General features: G+C 43.9%; 1 protein-coding gene across 4 annotated transcripts in view; it reads right to left on the bottom strand.

Moving 5' to 3' along the window:
- The window catches only part of LOC109936133 (M-phase phosphoprotein 9-like), a 77,621-nt gene that overhangs the window by 23,797 nt on the left and 35,221 nt on the right, over nucleotides 1-18,603 (bottom strand). For 2 of the 4 annotated variants that reach the window (XM_048611265.1, XM_048611264.1), the window contains 3 exons: nucleotides 17,418-17,591; nucleotides 8,488-8,663; nucleotides 2,231-2,404 (listed from right to left, as the gene is read on the bottom strand). In XM_048611265.1, the coding sequence (XP_048467222.1) occupies nucleotides 2,231-2,404; nucleotides 8,488-8,663; nucleotides 17,418-17,591 (524 nt within the window). The remainder of the gene's footprint in view (nucleotides 1-2,230; nucleotides 2,405-8,487; nucleotides 8,664-17,417; nucleotides 17,592-18,603) is intronic. The other 2 variants (XM_048611266.1, XM_048611267.1) reach the window with 2 other exon arrangements.

Genomic DNA, 18,603 nt, shown 5'->3' on the forward strand with positions numbered 1-18,603 from the left:
ACATTTGCTAGTCTCCAGTCTTCTGGCACTATTCCTGAAGACAATGACGACATAAAGATCAAAGCCAAAGGCTCTGCAATCTCCTCTCTAGCTTCCCAGAGAATCCTAGGATAAATCCCATCCGGCCCAGGGGACTTACCTATTTTCACACCTTCCAGAATTGCTAACACCTCCTCCTTATGAACCTTAATCCCGTCCAGTCTAATAGCCTGTATCTCAGTATTCTCCTCAACTACATTGTCTTTTTCCTGCGTGAATACTGACGAAAACACCATAACACATAGGAACAGGAGAAGGCCATTTCAGCCACTTGAGCCTGCACTGCCATTCAATAGGATCATGGCTGATCCAGTACTTCCCCCATGTCCACTTTCCTGCCCTTGCCCCATAACCCTTAATTCCCCTACTGATCAAGAATCTGTCTCAGCATTAAATATACAAGGACTTTGCCCCATAGCTCCTTTTAGCCAGGAGTTCCAATGGATCAACCCTCCGAGAAAAAATTTCTCCTCACCTCATGGTGCCCCTTCATTCTGAGATGATGCTGTCTGCTCCGAAACTCTCCCATCCTCTCAGCATTTACCCTGTCAAGTTTCAATCAGATCACCTCTTATTCTTCTAATGAGTACAGTCCTAATCTGCTTGATCTTCGCTCAGAAGACAATCCCTCCATACTGGAGATCACCCTGGTGAACCTTTTCTGAACTGCCTCCAATTAAATAACATCTTTCCTTAAATAAAGCACCAAAACTGCTAATAGTACTCCAGATGTTGTCTCACCAGCACCTTGTATAGTTGCAGTAAGACTTCCTTGGTCTTATACTCTAACCCCCTTGAAATAAGGGCCAACATTCCATTAGCTTTTCTGATTACCTGCTGCATCTCTGTGCTAACTTTCTTTGCTTCCTGCAGATGTACCCCAAGTCCTTTACATTGCAGCTTTCTGCAGTTTTTCGCCATTTAAATAAACTGTACTCTCGTTCTCCCTTCAAAAATGAACAGCTTAACATTTTCCCACATTATATTCCATTTGCCAACTTTTTGCCTACCTACTTAACCTACCAATATCTCTCTGCAAACTATCTGTATCCTTCTCACAACCTGCCTTTCCACTTACTTTTGTGCCATCTGTGAATGTGGGTACAGTAGATTGACTTGGAGGAAGCAAGCCATTAATATATATATTGTAAGCAGTTGCACTACCAAACACTGATCCCTGTGGAACCCCAGTGGTCACATGTTGCCAACCTGAAAAAGAAACCCAGATCTTTAGTCACTGTTTCTTGCTCGTGAGCCAATTCTCTATCCATGTCAATAGACTACCTTCAACACCATGGGCTTTTACTCTACAACTTAGTCTTTTATGATGTAACTTGTCAAACGTCTTCTGGAAATACAAGTACAACACATCTACCGTTACAGATTACATATTACCCTGTATCCACTCTGGTTGAGACTTCCTCAAAAAAATTTATCAGACACAGTTTCATGATGCCACCCTCTCATCCATCACACTCCTTCAAATTGCATTTGAAACATGTGCTTCACAGATTGACCATGTTAGCCAAAGCACCTTACAGTGTTCTAGATTTCTCTGCTGTTTGGCTAAATGGTTGCACTCCCAACTGAATTCAAATACTGTAGGTTTAAATATCGTTATCTCTTGTGTGCATACTGCACACAAAGTAGATCTGTGTTTGCAAATGTTTCAAACGAACAAAATAGAGTATAGTCACTTGCTAGTTCACTTCTCCAGGCAATATCTTGACCAGAGTCAGAACCTGGTTTAAAATTTAGACAAAGTCTGGCCATTACATGTCAGTCATAATCTAATTGGTGCATTCTTTATGGCACTGTCCCTACCAAACAATCAGCACTATCCTTCCAAATAGCATAAATGTTGTTTTCCTTTATATCGAACTTCTTGTAAATTGTCCTAAGAACTGCAAGACAAAAATCTTTGACAAAATGAGTCTTTTTTCAGTAATGCTCAAGTTCTGTATTACAACTATTGGAAGACTACATTGTGAAATCACATTGCACATAAATCAAAAGTGAGATTTTAATGAAAACAGAATCTTGAATTTTGCACGTTACCACTGGACATTTGGCATAACTGACAGAAGCCAATATGGGAAAAGTTGCTAGACAGGTTAACAAAAATGGAGCACAAAAAATAGTCAACAATCAAACTTTAAAACATTTGAAGAATTCAGAGAAATGTTTTTACTTGGTGTAGAAGTGGGTGTTGGCCTCCGGTTTGAAGGGGGTACAGAAGACGATCTTTGACCTGAGGGAGAACGACTACTTTTTGATCTGGTTCGACCCGTAACAGAATCCTCAGATTTGTCTCCACTGTAAGTGGCGTCTGCAAATCCTACAGTCTGTTTGCGATGCAAGAATTCTGATAAAAACAAATGAATAAATGACATGCCTGGCTAAATGGACAGAGTTTCAGGTCTGAACATTTTTTTTTAGCTTCCTCAATGATTGTGCTGTGAAACTGAGCTGGACAATCTAGAAATGTCATGAGTTAGTCTCTGTTTCAGATAATTTATCTTAGTCATTGCAGTACAACTGGCCTCTCTCACTGGAATAAAACTGCTCCTGTTGACTACTTGGTTACCCTGTTGGCAAGAGCATGCATGAGGGCACGAGTTATTTATAATAAAGGAGGAGGTTCTCAGCCCATTGAGTGCATGTCTGCTTCCTGCCAGGGCAACTCGGTCGTTCCTATTGCCTGCTCATTCCCCATGGCCCTGTAAATTTTTCCATTCAACTCCCATCCAAGTTCTATTTGGAATCATAGATTGTTTCCCCATTCACCTGCTTTGCGGCAGCAAGTTCTATATCTTTACCACTCGCTGTATTAAACAAAAAAAAAAAAAGCTCTCTCTCATTCTCCCTGCATCTCTTACCCGAAATTCTAAAGCCATCCTCAAGCATGGTATGATCACCTGTAGGAAGGGTTTTTCATCTGCCATCTAAATGTGGTTTTCATTCTTGTATACAAATCGAGGAAAACAACCCCAGCCTTTCCAATCTAATTTTAACTAAAATCTCCTTCCTGGAACATTTCTGGTAAATCTCCTCGTCAGCCTTTCAATAACCTTCATGTCTTGGCTGAAATGTGGTGACCTGCAGCATAACCAAAGTCCGATACTACTCTACATAAATTACTTGTTTTGGTACTCAACACCTCCACTTAACAAGCCCAAGATCTCTCATGTTTTGCTAACTACTCTCTCAATGTGTCCTGCCACATTCAAACATTGATGCACATGTACTCCTACATACTCTTTAGAATTGTCATTAAGGCTATATTGTCTCTTCTGGCAAAAAGAACACCCAGCTTTGGCTAAAGACCACTCTTGATCCCACACTCGGCTAAAGGTTGCCTCCAATCCTAGGCTTAGCAAAAGCCACTTCAGTACCTCTAAAAGCTCCCGCAGCAACTTCCTCATTGTTTCCACTTAATTACTTTGCTGCTCCTCCGCTCACAGGTTGCTTCTCTCCTCTGATCATTGCTGATAGGCTCATTAAAGCAATGGGAGAACCAGTCTGTGATTGGAATAGCAGTTCCTTACCAATTCCTTCCACTCTTTTTACAGGAACAGCTTTTCTCAAATTCATCACTCGAGCAAATTTTCCTCAGTGATTTGAGGCTTTCACAGATGAATTCAATTTTGAGATAAGAATAGGTCATTTGGCCTTTGACCTTGCTCCACTTGCCAATAAAGTCATGGCTGATCTGATTGTGATCTCAATTCCATTTTATTGTTCATCTCTTATGACCCTTGACTCCCGTGTCTATCAAAAAGAGAGAGAAAAATGTTCCCACTCATGAAATAATCAAGAATGAGAAGCACATAAGTAATCTCAGTAAAAGAAGCAGAAATGCTGTGAGGAAAAGCTTTTTCATGCAGAAGGTGGTTAGGGTCCCAAATATATTGCCAGAGTGTGTGTGGAAGCAGGTTCAATTGTGGTTTTCAAAAAAGAATTAGATGATTATTTGTAAAGGAACATTGAGAAACAGGAGAATTGTAGTAGGTGAGCTGCCCGTTCAGAAAGCCAGCAAAGACACAATGGATTAATTTTCTGCACTGCCACAATTCTGTGATTCTGAAAGTGCAACTAACTCAGTCTTGAATAATTTTAATGACCCAAACTCCACTGCTGCCTCAGGAAGAGTATTCCACAGACTAACCACCCTCAGAAAAAAATCTCCCAGCTTTGTTTTAAAAGCAAGGCCACTTAGTTGAATAGTACTCCAAACACGGGCAGTCTCACCAAATCCCTGTACAACAGCAATAAAGTTTCCCAACTTTTACGTTCCATTCACCTTGCATTAAACACTTTCCTGTTGTACCTGCAATGTTGTACTTGTCCTGGTGCATAACAGCCTGGTATGGCACGGCTCTGTCCCGGACTGTAGGAAACTACAGAAGGTGGTGTGCACAGTCCAGGCCATCACAGAAGCCAAACTCCCATCCATGGACTACTTTAACCACAGCTCGCTGCCATGGAAAGGCGACCAACATTATGAAAGACTCATCGCACCCCGACAACGACCTCCTATAACCTCTTCCGTCAAGCTGAAGATACAGAAGCCTGAACACACGTATGAGCAGCTTCAGGAACAGCTTCTTTCTGGCCGTAATCAGACTGTTGAATGGACTCTAGCCTCAAATAACGTAACCTGCAATGTAATCTGCATGCCTCTAAGTCTTTTTGATCTGTACATTCTTTGCTTGCTGTGATCTGCCTGTACCGTTCATAAACAAAGCTTTTCACTATATTTCGGTACACGTGACAATGAATCAATGAACTTTACGATTCGGTGACGTATCTTCTCTAAGCATTTTCATTCTATCCATTGTCTCAGCTACCTTTCCTTCAACCAACATTTTGTCAAATTTCTCTTCTAAAGAAGCACCGATACAAGTAATTCAGTAGTCCAGCTTTACCATGCACTTCTACATGTACATGATCTGTTTCGTCCTTAATAGGATCCACTATACCTACCATTGTTTAAATGCTCGTAGAAGATTTTCAGGTTTCCTTTCATGTTGACTGCCATTCTATTCTATTTGCCAGTCTTATTTTCCTTTTCTCTTCCTTTATCAATTTATTGTATTTGACCTGATTTTCACTTCAAGAACTTACCTATACACCCTCCTTTTCTGCTTCGTCATAATCTCTAACTCCCACACCATCCAAGGCGGCCTGATTTTCACCCTTTCTGGAATGTACCTAGTCTGTATCTGAAGCGTCTCTCCCTTAAAATTATTCGCTCCACTACAGCTCTTTTCTCTCACTTGGTAAGATTAAGATGAGATCTGTTGTAATGCTCCACAATCAAAATGCCTTGAAGGATGGAAGATGGCTCTGTGCAGTGTCAGAACAAAACGATTTACAGTAGGGGTACAGTTTCATAGGACATTAAAGACAGCACCTTTAGTTGATAAGGCTGCAGAAAAGTGGGTTTTGTTTTGATGTATAAAATATAAAAAGGAAATTTAAAACCATAATAAGGTTTGAATATTGCATAAAGTATTGGGCTCTGCGTTAGGTTATTCAGACTTTGGGCAAATTGTAATGCAGGTGCACTAGAATACTGCTTAGTATGAGAAATAAAAAAGTGGTGACAAAAAGGTTGAACAATATTGTTCTAACAAACAAAAAGGAACCAGAAAGAGTATGGGAGATAGTAGGAACTGCAGATGTTGGAGAATCCGAGACAAGGCGCAGAGCTGGATGAACACAGCAGGCTAAGCAGCATCATAGGAGCAGAAAGGCTGACGTTTCGGGCCTAGACCCTTCATCAGAAATGGGGGAGGGGAAGGGGGTTCTGAAATAAATAGGGAGAGAGGGGGAGCCGGATAGAAGATGGATAGAGGAGAGGATAGGTGGAGAGGAAACAAACAGGTCGAAGAGGCCGGGATGGAGCCAGTAAAGGTGAGTGTAGGTGAGGAGTTAGGGAGGGCAGACAGGTCAAGGGGGCGGGATGAGGTTAGTAGGTAGGAGATGGGGGTGCGGCTTGAGGTGGGAGGAGGGGACAGGTGGGAGGAACAGGTTAGGGAGGCGGGGATGAGCTGGACCGGTTTTGGGATGCAGTAGGGGGAGGGGAGATTTTGAAGCTTGTGAAATCCACATTGATACCATTGGGCTGCAGGCTTCCCAAGCGGAATATGAGTTGCTGTTCCTGCAACCTTCGGGTGGCATCGTTGTGGCACTGCAGGAGGCCCAGGATGGACATGTCATCTGAGGAATGGGAGGGGGAGTTGAAAAGTAACTTCACCCCCTCAGTGGTCGAGAACGCCCTCAACTGTGTCTCCCACATTTCCTGCAACTCATCCCTCACACCCCGTCCACGCAATAAGAACCAAAAAAGGATCCCCCTCGTCCTCACGTACCACCCCACCAACCTCTGGATCCAAAACATCATCCTCCGACACTTCCGCCATCTGCAATCCGACCCCACCACCAAAGACATCTTTCCCTCACCACCCTTATCTGCTTTCCGGAGGGACCACTCTCTCCGTGACTCCCTTGTCCACTCCACACTCCCCTCCAGCCCCACCACACCCGGCACTTTTCCCTGCAACTGCAGGAAGTGCTACACCTGCCCACATATCTCCTCCCTCACCCCCATCCCAGGCCCCAAGAAGACATTCCACATCAAGCAGATGTTCACCTGCACATCTGCCAATGTGGTATACTGCATCCGCTGTACCCGTTGTGGCCTTCTCTACATCGGGGAAACCAAACGGAGGCTCGGGGACCGCTTTGCAGAACACCTACGCTCGGTTCACAATAAACAACTGCACCTCTCAGTCGCGAACCATTTCAACTCCCCCTCCCATTCCTCAGACGACATGTCCATCCTGGGCCTCCTGCAGTGCCACAACGATGCTACCCGAAGGTTGCAGGAACAGCAACTCATATTCCACTTGGGAACCCTGCAGCCCAACGGTATCCATGTGGATTTCACAAGCTTCAAAATCTCCCCTCCCTCTACCGCATCCCAAAACCGGTCCTGCTCTTCGTCCCACCTATCCCCTCCTCCCACCTCAAGCCGCTCCCCCATCTCCTACCTACTAACCTCATCCCGCCCCCTTGACTTGTCCGTCCTCCCTGGACTGACCTATCCCCTCCCTAACTCCCCACCTACACTCACCTTTACTGGCTCCATCCCCGCCTCTTCGACCTGTTTGTTTCCTCTCCACCTATCCTCTCCTCTATCCATCTTCTATCCGCCTCCCCCTCTCTCCCTATTTATTTCAGAACCCCCTTCCCCTCCCCCATTTCTGATGAAGGGTCTAGGCCCGAAACGTCAGCCTTTCTGCTCCTATGATGCTGCTTAGCCTGCTGTGTTCATCCAGCTCTGCACCTTGTTGTCTCAGAAAGAGTATGGGCTGACTTGACAGAAGTGTTTAAAATGCTAAAAGAAAAAGACATGTCTGTCCCTGTTGGTTAATGTCAACCAGAAAAACAGATAGGCTGGTATGTTATCACAACATAAATCACAAAAGCAAGCCACTTAGAATTTGATTAATCTTTGGACAACATAGCGGGTCCTTAAAGGTGTGAGAATTTAAAATTCTGAGACAACAGGAGACTGGATGAAAATCCACCTCACACGGAAAACCAGCACAATTAAACTTTGTTTCTTGAAATAATAGTCCAAAGTCAAATCTTACGCTTTACAAGAGTACACCCTGGGAAGGTATCTATGACAACATCAGAGAGAAGATTCTCAGCTCAAAAAAGGTTTTCAGAAATCAAAGTGCTGCTGATAGTGAGTCCAGGCAATCTGAAATTGCCTTAACTGGTGAACTAGTGGGGAACAAGAAACCTTTTCTCATTCTCTCTCAAAACAATGCTCCACATGCAGAGCCCACCTTTATAAACACCTTCAACTCTTCAACTACAGAAGCCATTGCAGCTGTTAAGCTTTTGACGTCAAAAGCTTTCAACCACATTCGCCTTCGGAATGTGAACCCACAAGCAAGCAGCAGGCCTACAAAGATAATGGACTAATTTGATTTGCAACTTTATAATACCTTTCAGTTTACCTATTTTTAATCTTTGTATTTTACCTAATATTTTTACACTGAACTTACAGCAATAGTTGTGTAATAAAGTATCCTTTGTCCTTATTTAAAACTAAAGTTTTTCTTGTTAGTTTTAAATTGGACATTGAAATTCACAGTTCACAAGCTGCATGTGCACTTAGTATGGTCATGACATATGCAATACACCAACTGACAACTTAATCTGCAACCAGTGCTTCTGTTTTTATAGTACTGTTAGTCCACAATTCAATTCAATTCAATTCGAAGAACTCATTCACTCATAGTAACATTACAATATATTGCCATGCATCACAAGAAAGAATTTGCATGAACATCTAATGAATAGAAATTCAATTACTCGGATACTGTGAAAAAGCAGCATAAAACACAAACATAAGATGGGCCTTACTTGTAGCATCGCCTGCTTCTGAGACATGCTTTGATTCTTCTGCTTCCCAGCTTTCAGATACATTTCTGGCATCAAGCTTTTGTAATGCTTTGAGAATAGGAGGAATAGGCTCGTCCAAACCATTTGAAGGATCTTGCTGATTAAAAGGGTTATCCTTCTCTGGGGGAGAATGGTACCTAATCAAATCAACAACAGTAAAAGGATTCATTTCTAAGTACCACTTATGCTTCTGTAATCCCTTTGGTATAGTTGGGAGGTTAAAACTATTGCAAATATCAAAATTTATTTTTAGTACAATAATAAAAACAATATATTTATGCTACAAGTCACAGCTCCCAGGAGGAGTATTTCTGGGGTTACTGTAAAAAGTGAGAACAAAGGTCAAAAAATTTCAGTGAACTTGACTCAAGATTCACAGCAACGTGGTTGAACTCTTAACAGCCTCTTGGTAATAAGGGATTGGCAAAGAATATTGGCCAAGCCAGTAAAGCCCAAATCCCATGAATGAATTAGAAAAGTTAAATTTCACATTCAATGTGAAGATGAGAAACTTGGGTCTAAAATGTGTGTTAAAGACAATTTGAAAGATACAAAGACAGGTGGTGAAAATAAACCAGAAAAGTCAGTTAAAAATATAGTAGAGCAGTGGGAGGCATTTAAGGAGCTATTTTGTAAACCTCAAAGATTTCATTGTGAAAGAAAGCCCCCATTGAAGAATAAATGATTCATGGTTAACTAAGCTGGTTAAGGATGCTACCAAATCGAAAGAAAAGCTACATATTGCTGTAAAGGTTGGAAAAATTTTAGAAACCTTAGATGATGAGAAAAAAAGGGAGGAAATAGAATACAAACAGTAAACTAGCAAGAATGATAAAAATGCTTAATAAAATCTTCTGCAAGTATATTAAAAAAAATGTACCTAAATTAAACATCAGTCTCTTATGGAGTGAGATTAGAGGATTAGTAATGGGAAATAAGCAAACAGCAGCGGTTTTAAAGAAGTATTTTGCATCTATCTTCGCAACAGCAGACATAAAAGTAGCCCAATAATAACAGGAGAAAATCAAGGACTGAAATGGAGCAAAACAAACACGATTATTAAAGATAACAAGGTGTAGAGCTGGATGAACACAGCAGGTCAAGCAGCATCAGAGGAGCAGGAAAGCTGACGTTTCGGGCCTAGACCCTTCTTCAGAAATGGGGGAGGGGAAGGGGGTTCTGAAATAAATAGGGAGGTGGGGGAGGTGGACAGAAGATGGATAGAGGAGACGATAGGTGGAGAGGAGACAGACAGGTCAAAGGGGCGGAGCCAGTAAAGGTGAGTGTAGGTAGGGAGTTAGGGAGGGGATAGGTCAGTCTGGGGAGGACGGACAGGTCAAGGGGGCCGGATGAGGCTAGTAGGTAGGAGATGGGGATGGGGCTTGAGGTGGGAGGAAGGACAGGTTAGGGAGGCGGGGACGAGCTGGGCCGGTTTTGGGATGCGGTAGGGGGAGGGGAGATTTTGAAGCTTGTCAAGTCCACATTGATACCATTGGGCTGCAGGGTTCCCAAGTGGAATATGAGGTGCTGTTCCTGCAACCTTCGGGTAGCATCGTTGTGGCACTGCAGGAGGCCCAGGATGGACATGTCGTCTGAGGAATGGGAGGGGGAGTTGAAATGGTTCGCGACTGAGAGGTGCAGTTGTTTAGTGCGAACCGAACGTAGGTGTTCTGCAAAGCGGTCCCCAAGCCTCCGCTTGGTTTCCCCGATGTAGAGGAGGCCACAACGGGAACAGCGGATACAGTATACCACATCAGCAGATGTGCAGGTGAACATCTGCTTGATGTGGAAAGTCTTCTTGGGGCCTGTGATGGTGGTGAGGGGGGAGGTGTAGGGGCAGGTGTAGCACTTCCTGCGGTTGCAAGGAAAAGTTCCAGGTGTGCTGGGGCTGGAGGGGACTGTGGAGCGGACAAGGGAGTCCCAGCAACTCCAGAGGTGACTGCAGCACACAGCCCTGCCGAGTCTTCACCATCCCCCCAGACCTCCCCCTTACTGAGGGCAAACGATCAGTCCTCAATAAAGGGCTCACCTTTGTCCCCCTCCACCCACACATCAACGAATACCACTCACACTTGGACATTGAACAGTTTTTCTGCCACCTCCGCCTCTGTGCTTACTTCTTTAACTGTGAGCCCAACCCTCCCTCTACTGACCCCTTCTCCAGCCTCCAACACACCCCCTCCTCCTGGACACCACCCCAAGGTCTTCTACCCTCCCTCAACCTCTTCATCTCCAACTGCCGTTGTGACATGAATCGCCTCAACCTCTCCACCCCTCTCACCCACTCCAACCTCTCCCCGACAGAACATGCAGCCCTCCGCTCCAACCCCAACCTCACCATAAAACCCGCGGACAAGGGAGGCGCAGTTGTAGTATGGCACACTGACATCTATATCGCCAAGGCCAGGCGCCAACTCTCCGACACCTCCTCCTACCGTCCCCGGATCATGATTCCACCCCTGACCACCAAACCATCATCGCCCAAACCATCCACAACCTCATCACCTCAGGTGACCTCCCACCCACAGCCTCCAACCTCATCGTTCCCCAACCCCGCACCGCCCGCTTCTATCTCCTACCCAAAATCCACAAACTTGACTACTCTGGTCGACCCATTGTCTCTGCCTACTCCTGCCCCATCGAACTTATCTCCACCTATCTCGACTCCATTTTCTCCCCCTTGGTCCAGGAACTCCCTACCTACGTCCGTGACACCACCCACGCCCTCCACCTCCTCCAAAACTTCCAATTCCCTGGTCCCCAACACCTCATCTTTACAATGGACATCCAGTCCCTATACACCTGCATTCCCCACACAGATGGCCTAAAGGCCCTCTGCTTCTTCCTGCCCCGCAGGCCCAACCAGTCCCCCTCCACCGACACCCTCATCCGCTTAGCCGAACTCGTCCTCACTCTCAACAACTTCTCTTTCAATTCCTCCCACTTCCTACAGACAAAGGGGGTGGTCATGGGTACCCGCATGGGCCCAAGCTATGCCTGCCGTAGCTACACTGGCCCTAAACCACACCTCTTCCTCCGTTACATTGATGACTCCCACGAAGAGCTCGACAGTTCATCCACTTCAACACCCTCCACCCCAACCCTAAGTTCACCTGGACCATCTCTGATACCTCTCTCTCCTCCCTGGACACCTCTGTTTCCATCTCTGGCAACCACCTGGAAACCGATATCCATTTCAAGCCCACCGACTCCCACAGTAACCTAGAATACACCTCCTCCCACCCATCTTCCTGCAAAAATGCCATCCCCTATTCCCAATTCCTTCGCCTCCGCCGCATCTGCTCCCTGGACGAGGCATTCCACTCCCGAACATCTCAGATGTCCTCGTTTTTCAAGGACCGCAACTTCCCCCCACTCAGTGGTCGAGAACGCCCTCGACCACGTCTCCCGCATTCCCGCAACACATTCCTCACACCCCCTCCCCGCAATAACAACCAAAACAGAATTCCCCTTGTCCTCACGTACGACCCCACCAACCTCCAGATCCAACGCATCATCCTCCGACACTTCCGCCATCTGCAATCCGATCCCACCACCAAAGACATTTTTCCCTCCCCACCCTTACCTACTTTCCGGAGGGACCACTCCCTCCGGGACTCCCTTGTCTGCTCCACACTCCCGTCCAGCCCCACCACACCCAGCACTTTTCCCTGCAACCGCAGGAAGTGCTACACCTGCCCCCACACCTCCCCCCATCCCAGGCCCCAAGAAGACTTTCCACATCAAGCAGATGTTCACCTGCACATCTGCCAATGTGGTGTACTGTATCCGCTGTTCCCGTTGTGGCCTCCTGTACATCAGGGAAACCAAGCGGAGGCTTGGGGACCGCTTTGCAGAACACCTATGCTCGGTTCGCACTAAACAACTGCACCTCTCAGTCACGAACCATTTCAACTCCCCCTCCCATTCCTCAGACAACATGTCCATCCTGGGCCTCCTGCAGTGCCACAACGATGCTACCTGAAGGTTGCAGGAACAGCACCTCACATTCCTCTTGGGAACCCTGCAGCCCAATGGTATCAATGTGGACTTGACAAGCTTCAAAAATCTCCCCTCCCCCTAACGCATCCCAAAACCAGCCCAGCTCATTCCCGCCTTGCTAACCTGTCCTTCCTCCGACCTATCCCCTCCTCCCACCTCAAGCCCCACCCCCATCTCCTACCTATTAGCCTCATCCCACCCCCTTGACTTGTCCGTCCTCCCTGGACTGACCTATCCCCTCCCTAACTCCCCACCTACACTCACATTTACTGGCTCCATCCCCGCCTCTTTGACCTGTCTGTCTCCTCTCCACCTATCTTCTCCTCTATCCGCCTCCCCCTCTCTCCCTATTTATTTCAGAACCCCCTTCCCCTCCCCCATTTCTGAAGGGTCTAGGCCCGAAACGTCAGCTTTCCTGCTCCTCTGATGCTGCTTGACCTGCTGTGTTCATCCAGCTCTACACCTTGTTATCTCAGATTCTCCAGCATCTGCAGTTCCTACTATCTCTGAAAGGATTATTAAAGAAACAGTACCAGAGACATTAAATGGACTTAAACTTTGACAAGCCCCCCAGACTTGTTGGCCTGCATCTAACCTTAAAGGATATGGCTGCAGAGAAAGTAGATGCATTAACTAGTTAGCAGCAAAGTAATAAAAAGTATTTATTTTTGGCGGGGGACAGGGGAGGGAAGGAGGAGAGACAGACAAAAAGCAAAACTCGCTAGCCCACTATTTGACAGGGAAACATGCTGGAACCATTTTTAACCAAATAGCACCACGGCATTTTAAAAAAACAAAATGAAATAAATCATCTGGACTTCACTCAATTGTATGAAACAGAAATAGTATTTGACCATATAGTTCTAAGAAGATATAACAGAAGATATTTTTTGTAACTGTATATTTAAGTTAGAATTGTCAATAAATAAGTTACTGCTGGACACTGAACTCGCAGCAAACTATTAATAAATCATTGTATTAAAGGAAACTAGTGGTGTAGAGTTTTTAAAAGTTGGGAAAGATGGTCATGTGCTTTCTGCAGGATACAGTGGGATGCTGTTTGTATATACCATGACCAATTAAAAATAGCAGGAACTTCATTGTGAAGTGGATGTCCTACCTGGTTCATCTATTATTGGGCTTAAAAGAACTGAAATTATGGAAATTTGGGAAGAAAGGTTGAGTTTTTCTGTTTCTGCCTTTAGGACTATTGCTCTTATTAGATGCGAAGTTCCTTGTCCACTCTGTGCAACTGGGGATTCTTTGCTTCTGGAATTAACATCTTTTGCACCAATTGGTTTCTGCGCCATTGAATCCATGAGCCTGTCATTCTTTTTAAGGCTTTACAATATTGGCCTTATTTTCGCTTGAGATTGATTTGTTTTATTCTCCATTTGTCTATGTTTCGTACTTAAATAGAATAACTCAAAGATATAACCGCAATTCACAGATACCTTATTAAGAAGAAAGTTATTTACAGTTCCTGGCAATTACTTGACTGGAATGAAGGACATGCTTTTCCAAATCTACAGAGTCTATATTCAGTGCTTACTTTTCCAGTTTCAAGTTTTCCTCAACTACTATCCTTTTCAAAATGGCTGGTGTGCTGCTAAGATAAAACCATAAATACGCTGATGCTAACGGGGTTTTGATATGTTACAAAATTCTTAGGAATAAAGTTTCTGTTTTTCCCATATACACTACCTCCTGCTCACTCTCGCTCGTGCTGTCTTCCCCACCCCAACCCATCCCCCCCAGACAAACACACAGACGCACACACTCTCTCACCCCTAGCATGTGGATGCTGATCTGAAATTGAAGAAGGAACATTCTGTTCCTCATCAATGAGATAGCCTTAGCATGGAGATTTACTGTGAATATTGTTTGATCAAATGTCTGGAGTTGATAAGCCAAAGTTGTGTCTGAGAAGGGAATTCTATGGCTTGTTCGGCTGTTTTGCAATGTTAGCTGCGGTGGTTGAGCATGGAGCCCAAGACAGAAACTTTGATAGCAACAAGGATTGAGATTATACACACAATGCACATAACACGCAGCAGGTTGAGCACATCTATGGCAAATCAAAGACGGGCAATATTTCGGGTTGCTGACTTTTCTTTGCAAGGCTGAGAAAGCAATGGAGTTTACAAACCAAAACATTCAATGTGACATGCATTTTTACATTCCAATTTGTAAGGGGTAGATATTGAAATCGTAACATTTCAAATCTAGATTCTTTAAAGGTGGAGAAAACCTTTGCTGGAATGTCAAATCACCTTTGCCATTGCTGTTGACTAAGTTTTTTTTATATATGTGAAAATAATTTGGTTAACACTTACAAATCATCTTTTCAAAATGCATTTATTTCCCTGCTCAGCTGAGTGCCTCTTTATATATCAGCATGTTTAAATGTTTCTGCACAGCTAGGTTGAGGATTAACTGATGTCAGAAATATCCTTCAGCTCCAATGGTATCTGATAATTCCACAGTGATTATCTTATCAAATGCAGCACATAATGGAGCTGTGTTCAGATCTCCAAAAGATGTGGCCATAGATAATTCCCAAGTGCAGACTGGGACAATCAGGCTGTCTGAGAATCTGGATATTACACTGTAAGATAAATTATTTCATGAAAACAAGCTTCTTGAACCAACCAATCATTGTTGATATTCACCTTCCAAGTTTTATTCTTTCATAAGATGAGTGTTGCAGACAAAGTCAGCATTTGTTGTTCATCCACAATTGTCATGAACCGCTGTAATCAACACGGTGTAGGGACACCCACAATGCTTTTAGGAAGGGAGTTCCCCAGGGTTTTGACCCAGCGACACTAAACAAAGTGATCTAGTTCTAAGTCAAGATGGAATGTTGCTTAGAGAGGAACTTACTTGTGGTCATGTTCCCATGTGTCACTGTCCTTCCTCTGGTTGGGGGTGTGAATTTAAAGGGGACTTAGTGAGTTGCTGTTGGTACACACTTGCCACTACATGTGCCAGTGTTTGAGGCACTGCTGAACATATGGCTGATATTTTCTGTATGGTAGTGAGCTTTGAGCGAAATTGGAATTGCACTCATCACAGCTAGTGGAGCGTATTCCATCACAGTTGTGACTTGTGCCTGTAAATGGTGGAGAGAATTTGAGAAGTTAGTTGCTCACTGCAGAACTCTTAGCCTTTGAGCCACAATGGCTTTGTCAAGTTAGGTTGTTGGCCAAATGGTAACCTCTAGCAGATGAGTAGGGGATTCAGCAACAGAAATTTAAAACTAGCATCTACAGTGGAGAACATGAAACTTAAAGCTATCTGATGGGTGTGGCACGGTGGCACAGTGGTTAGCACTGCTGCCTCACAGCGCCAGGGACTCGGGTTCAATTCCAGCCTCGGGTAACTGTCTATATGGAGTTCGCACATTCTCCCCGTGTCTGCGTGGGTTTCCTCCGGATGCTCCGGTTTCCTCCCACAGTCCAAAGATGCTAAATTGCCCGTAGCATTCAGGGAGGTGTAGATTAGGTGGGTTATAGAGGGATGGGTCTGGATGGGATGCTCCGAGGTTTGGTGTGGACTTGTTGGGCCGAAAGGCCTGTTTCCACACTGTAGGGATTCTATGATAACAAGCAAAATGAATAAAAGGAAAACCAGCAGATTCAGTGTTTTAACGTTACAAAAGGCACCACACTTGGTCATGACTGATTTTCAAATTCAATGCTATATTCCTGTACTGCAACTATGTCTCTTGATGTCAGTAGTAGCTAGAAATCTGTTTCTCTGTCCTGAACATAAAGAATTCCCAGAATTCACCACTATTATATACGGAAACACGGAAAAGTTGGCATATAGGTACAAGTATTAATTAGGAAATGGAATGTTAGGACTCAAAGCAACATAGATGGAGCAAAAGTAGGAATGTTTTTCTGCAAACTTATAGGGAAGTTGTGAGACTGCATCTATAGTGCTGCAAACAACTTGAATTCCTTACTTCAGGAGTGATGTACCTTCATTTGACGCAGCTCAGAGAAGATTCACTGGGTTGATTCCTGAAGTGAAGGTGCTATGAGGAAAGACACAGCAGATCGAGCCTAAACTCATTCAAGTTGATGTTAAGAGAATGCTTCCTCTCAGGCGAGAGTTAAGAACTACACAATAATAAGGGGACTCCTATTTAAGAGAAGGGTAAGGAGTAATTCTTTCTTCCAGAGAGTTGTTAATCATTGGAATTTTCATCAAAGACAGTCGCGGAGGTTGAGTCTTGGAATTTATTCAAGGCTGAGTTTGACAGATTTTTGATGTACAAGAGAGTCAAGAGTAAACACTGCAGCACCAGTTAAGCAAAATTCCCCCATTCAATCACCACGGCATTACCTACTACAAGTTATTAAAAGTGCTAGCTGAAAAAACGAAGAAAAGAAAGAAATCAAGAATCTAACTGAAAGGACAAGTTTCTATAATCGCTTTAACTTGGTTGAATAAGTAAAATATAGAATACAATGCCTGAGAGGAAAACAGTAATTTCAGTATCGAATCAGATACAGCAAGTGAAACAAATGGGGACAGAAAGATTGGATTGAGAGAGAGAGAGAGAGAGAGAGAGAGAGAGAGAGAGAGAGAAGGAAAAGGAAAGAGCGGTTTTTAATCTAAAATTTGATTTTTTTTAAAGAAATCCATAATTAAAATCTGACGAATTAAGATTTCCTACTTAAAACAGTTACTTTTTGGTGCCAGGAGGATCATTGGCAGCAATTAACACATATCATATTAAAATCTGAAAGCTCATTCAGGCTTAATTGATGAGGGTACAGTAACAAACTGTTCCATATTTTAAAATATTCTTAAAGGTTAAATGTTAGCAATGTATAAAGTTGTAAGAATTACTGGAATGAGAATGTTGTACTGACCTTCTGGGCTGCAGGTTGGTCTCCACAGAGTCATTGCTAGAAGCATTACAGGGATTTTCTAAGGGTTGTCCTGTGAAGATGGAATAGTCAGAACCTGGAGTCAGCCACTTGCGTCTTGCAAAATCAGGAGAAGTTTTTGCAGGAGAATAATTTTCATCAGGTGGATGGAAAAGGCTGTTTTTGGTAACACATTAAAGAAAATAGTTCAGGGAAGCCATACACAAAAAAAAATTATGAGCAGCCCATTTTTGCAAATCATATTTCCAGTGAAGAATTACATACTGTAGACTAGGACTGCAGACAGCTTCTTCTTGGAGCCATCACACACCTGCTTAAATATACTCTGCATTAGGTAATCACTTCAATGTTTTATCCCCAACACGTCTGGTCTGGGACTAACACTGACTCTTCACTATAGGGTGACCTAGTTCACTATACATCCTTCCAGTTTCAGGAGCACTGGTCGAAACAGCTACCCTGTTCCAAAGACTTCACAGGGTATATGAACAATATAGATGAGAACTTGGGGGAGGGTGGGTATGATAATTAAGTGTGCAGATGTCACGAAGATCGATTAGGTGGTTAATAGTGAGGAAGACCACCTTAGATTACAGGAAGATATAAACAAGTTGGTCAGATGGGTAAATCAGTGGCAGATAGAATTTATCCTTGCAAGAAGTGCGAGGCTATGCACTTTGGAAGAAGTAACAAACCAAGGGAGAATTCAACAAATGGTAAGACACTTGTAAGCTTCCAAGGAACAAAGGGATCTGGACTGCTTGTTCACTGATCACTGAAGACAGCTTTAAACTAACTTTGTTCTAAATCACAAACTAAAACAACTCAACTTGTCATTGCTAGAATGCTTGCAAGAACATCTCCAGTTCTTTAGCTAAGTAAGCACAACAGTTGTTTTATGATCTTTCCTTTCCAGATGTTAACCACTTAAATGTTGTGCTCATGCTGACTTAAGTGCCAAGAGATGTCAAGTGTTTTTATCTGCAAATCTGTCCACAGGAAATAGGAAAAGCTGGTTAAGGCAAGAGACCAATAGTGGTTGTATATTGGCATAGATAGTGAATTGGCCAATGTGCGGGAAACAGCGAGTGGGGACAGGGTTGATCCAGTTCAGTTTCTGCTTAATGTCAACCAGGTTGTTGTCCAGGTCTTGCTGAACACAGACAGA

This window comes from Rhincodon typus, chromosome 24, assembly GCF_021869965.1.
Source record: "Rhincodon typus isolate 14 chromosome 24, sRhiTyp1.1, whole genome shotgun sequence".
NCBI lineage: Eukaryota > Metazoa > Chordata > Chondrichthyes > Orectolobiformes > Rhincodontidae > Rhincodon > Rhincodon typus.